This window comes from Elephantulus edwardii, unplaced genomic scaffold (genome assembly GCF_000299155.1).
Source record: "Elephantulus edwardii isolate Elephantulus edwardi_28Jun2011 unplaced genomic scaffold, EleEdw1.0 scaffold00016, whole genome shotgun sequence".
Lineage (NCBI taxonomy): Eukaryota > Metazoa > Chordata > Mammalia > Macroscelidea > Macroscelididae > Elephantulus > Elephantulus edwardii.
This window is the reverse complement of record NW_006399766.1, coordinates 6803939-6806690: the sequence shown is the minus strand read 5'-3', so window position 1 is coordinate 6806690 and position 2752 is coordinate 6803939. Positions and strand designations below refer to the sequence as shown.

The 2752-nt window shown below is 45.9% G+C and overlaps 1 protein-coding gene across 1 annotated transcript in view; it reads left to right on the top strand.

Moving 5' to 3' along the window:
• The first annotated feature begins 2096 nt into the window (after nucleotides 1-2096).
• The window catches only part of LOC102877450 (ubiquitin-conjugating enzyme E2 L3-like), a 2432-nt gene continuing 1776 nt past the window's right edge, over nucleotides 2097-2752 (top strand). The window contains exon 1 of the mRNA XM_006881859.1: nucleotides 2097-2649. Within this exon, the coding sequence (XP_006881921.1) occupies nucleotides 2097-2649 (553 nt within the window). The remainder of the gene's footprint in view (nucleotides 2650-2752) is intronic.

Here is a 2752-nt window from a genome sequence, read left to right as displayed (position 1 = left end):
GATCAATCTCCGATTGTAAAAGTTGGTAAAAATCTTCTATCTATCAACTCATAGATGATCCCCTCAGCAGGTTTTTGGAAGCTATTAATCATATGAGAGGAGATTTCTTATCTTTCTCCTACAGAGCAGTTAGTGGACTAGCACCATTGACCCTTGTACTGGCAACACAACTCCTTATCACTAGGCCAACAGAGTCTCCTTTCTATCTGATTGTATAAAGCATTCAAAATACACATTAAAAGCAGGCATTCACAAAGACAAGTGATGAGAAAGTTGGTCTTGTTGTAAAAACTGGTTAACTATATAATAAGAGAAGCCCATTCATGTTTAGTATTCCCTTGTATGTATATACATTAATTGGTTTCCCATATATCTGTAGATGGGCAGATGACATCCTTTTTAGGCTGTTTTCACCTTTTTGTTATTGTGAATAGTGTAATGACTGTAGGCGTGCATATGTCTATTTGTGTCATTGCTCTTAAGTCTCTAGGGTACATACATAAGAGTGGAATTCATGGATCGTAAGATATTTCTATTTCTAGATTTTTCAAGAAGTGTCACACAATCTTCCACAGTGGTTGTACTATACATACTCCAACTAGCAGTGGATCAGTGGTTCCATCTCCTTGTTATCTCATCAGCATTTGTTTTCTTTTGTTATTAGTGTCATTTTCTTCAGGGTTGAGATGATACATCATTGTACTTTCAATTTCTAGTTCTCTGGTGGCATAGAGGCAAGAAGCTGTGCTACAATCCCAAAGAAACACAGTTTGAATCCACCAGTCATTCTGCCGGAGAAGGATGGGCAATTTCCTCCCGTGCCATTAACTGTTTCTGAAAAACCACGGGAGGGTCAGCTATGGGTCAGTTCTAATGAAGGGAGCGCTGGTGGCCTAGTGTTAAGAAACTGCACTACACTCTCAAAGGCATGCAGTTCAAATCCTCCAGCTGCTCCTTGGGTAAAGAATAGGCAATAACTCCTTCCGTGTGATTAACTGCCTCTGAAAACCCACAGAAGGGTCAGCTATGGGTTGGTTCTGATTTGCAAGTACACAACAACAATGGCTAATGAAGTAGCTCTTGTGGCATTATTGTTAAAGCATTTGACTGTTAACCCAAAGGTGGGCAGTTTGAACTCATCATCAGCTGCTCCATGAAGGCTAATTTGATCAAGTCTGTTTCATATCCATAGGCCTTGGGGCCTACACATTTTCTTCTCAATCACAAAGGATAAGCCCAGCCTTGGTTGTATCTTTTATTGATCTCTCAATTTTCTGAGTGATTTACTCAATTGTTATCATAGCCATATATTGCTGTTGTTGTAACTGTTGTTGCTGTTGTTGTGTAGCATTGAATTGGAACCAACCCATAACTGACCCTCTGGAAGGTTTTCAGAAGCAGTTAATTGCATGGGAGGAGACTGCCCTTCCTTCTCCCACAGAGCAGCTGATGGACTGGAACCAAGTGCCTTTGGGATAGCAGCTCAGCTTCTTGCCACTAGGCTACCAGAGTTCCCTTAACTGAGTTGTGAGTCATATGGACCTTATGTGTAATAAAGCAAAATATTGCTTGGTCCTGTGCCATACTTACAATACTTGCTATGTTTAAGCTCATATTTGCAGCAACTTTGTCATTCCTTCCAGTTGTTTGGGGTTTTTTTTTGCTCCCCCCCCCCTTTCTCCTAAACCTTCTGCTTTCCAAAGCATGATGCCCTTTTCTAAGGATTAAGGCCTCTTGAAAGCATGTCTGGAAATTAGCTCTTTGGGCCCAGTGTTAAGAAGCTATACTATAATCCCAAAGGAATACTGTTTGAATCCACTAGCTTCATTGGTATACAAGCCCCCACCCCGAGTACACTCCACTATGTAACCCTCATTCTGTACTCTTGTGATAACCCTAATACCCTATCATGTATCATAAACTAATGCAAATAGGGATAATTAAAACCAAAATTACTAGTTCTGGAGATGTATACCATTCCTGTGTGTAAAGAGGGATTTCGTGTACGTCCCTACGTCCCTACGTGAGTTCTCTGTGAAGGTTCTTTCCGGTCGTGACTTGGAAGCTCCTGTGTTTCCCACGCAACAGTAGGCGCGATGCATTGTGGGAGAGCAGAGCTGTCTGGAAGCGCGGAGCGACTGTTCTGTGGCCGGCGAGAGATGGCGGCGAGGAGGCTGATGAAGGAGCTGGAAGAAATCCACAAAAGCGGCATCCAAAACTTCTGTGACATCGAAGTCGATGAAGAGAATTTCCTGCGCTGGGAGGGTCTCATCGTTCCTAACAGCCCTCCCTATGATAAGGGGGCCTTCCGCGTGGAAATCCGCTTTCCCGCCGAGTACCCGTTCAAACCACCCAAGATCCTCTTCAAGACGAAGATCTACCACCCGAACATCGACGAGACTGGCCAGGTGTGCCTGCCGGTGATCAGCTCGGAGAACTGGAAGCCGGCCACCAAGGCCGAGCAGGTGATCCTGTCGCTCGTGGCGCTCATCAGCGAGCCCGAGCCCGAGCACCCGCTGCGGGCCGACCTCGCCCAGGAGTACAAGACGGACCGCGAGCAGTTCTACAGGAACGCAGAGGACTTCACCAGGATGTTCGCAGAGCGGAGACCCGCCCCCGAAGCACGCACACCTGCGCCCGGAGGCCACTGTGAGACACCCCCACGTGCCCCGAAACTGGCCATCAGGAACACCCCCCAAGTGTCTCTCAGACACCCCCCTCCCCCCACAATCCCCCCAAGTGTCTCTCAACA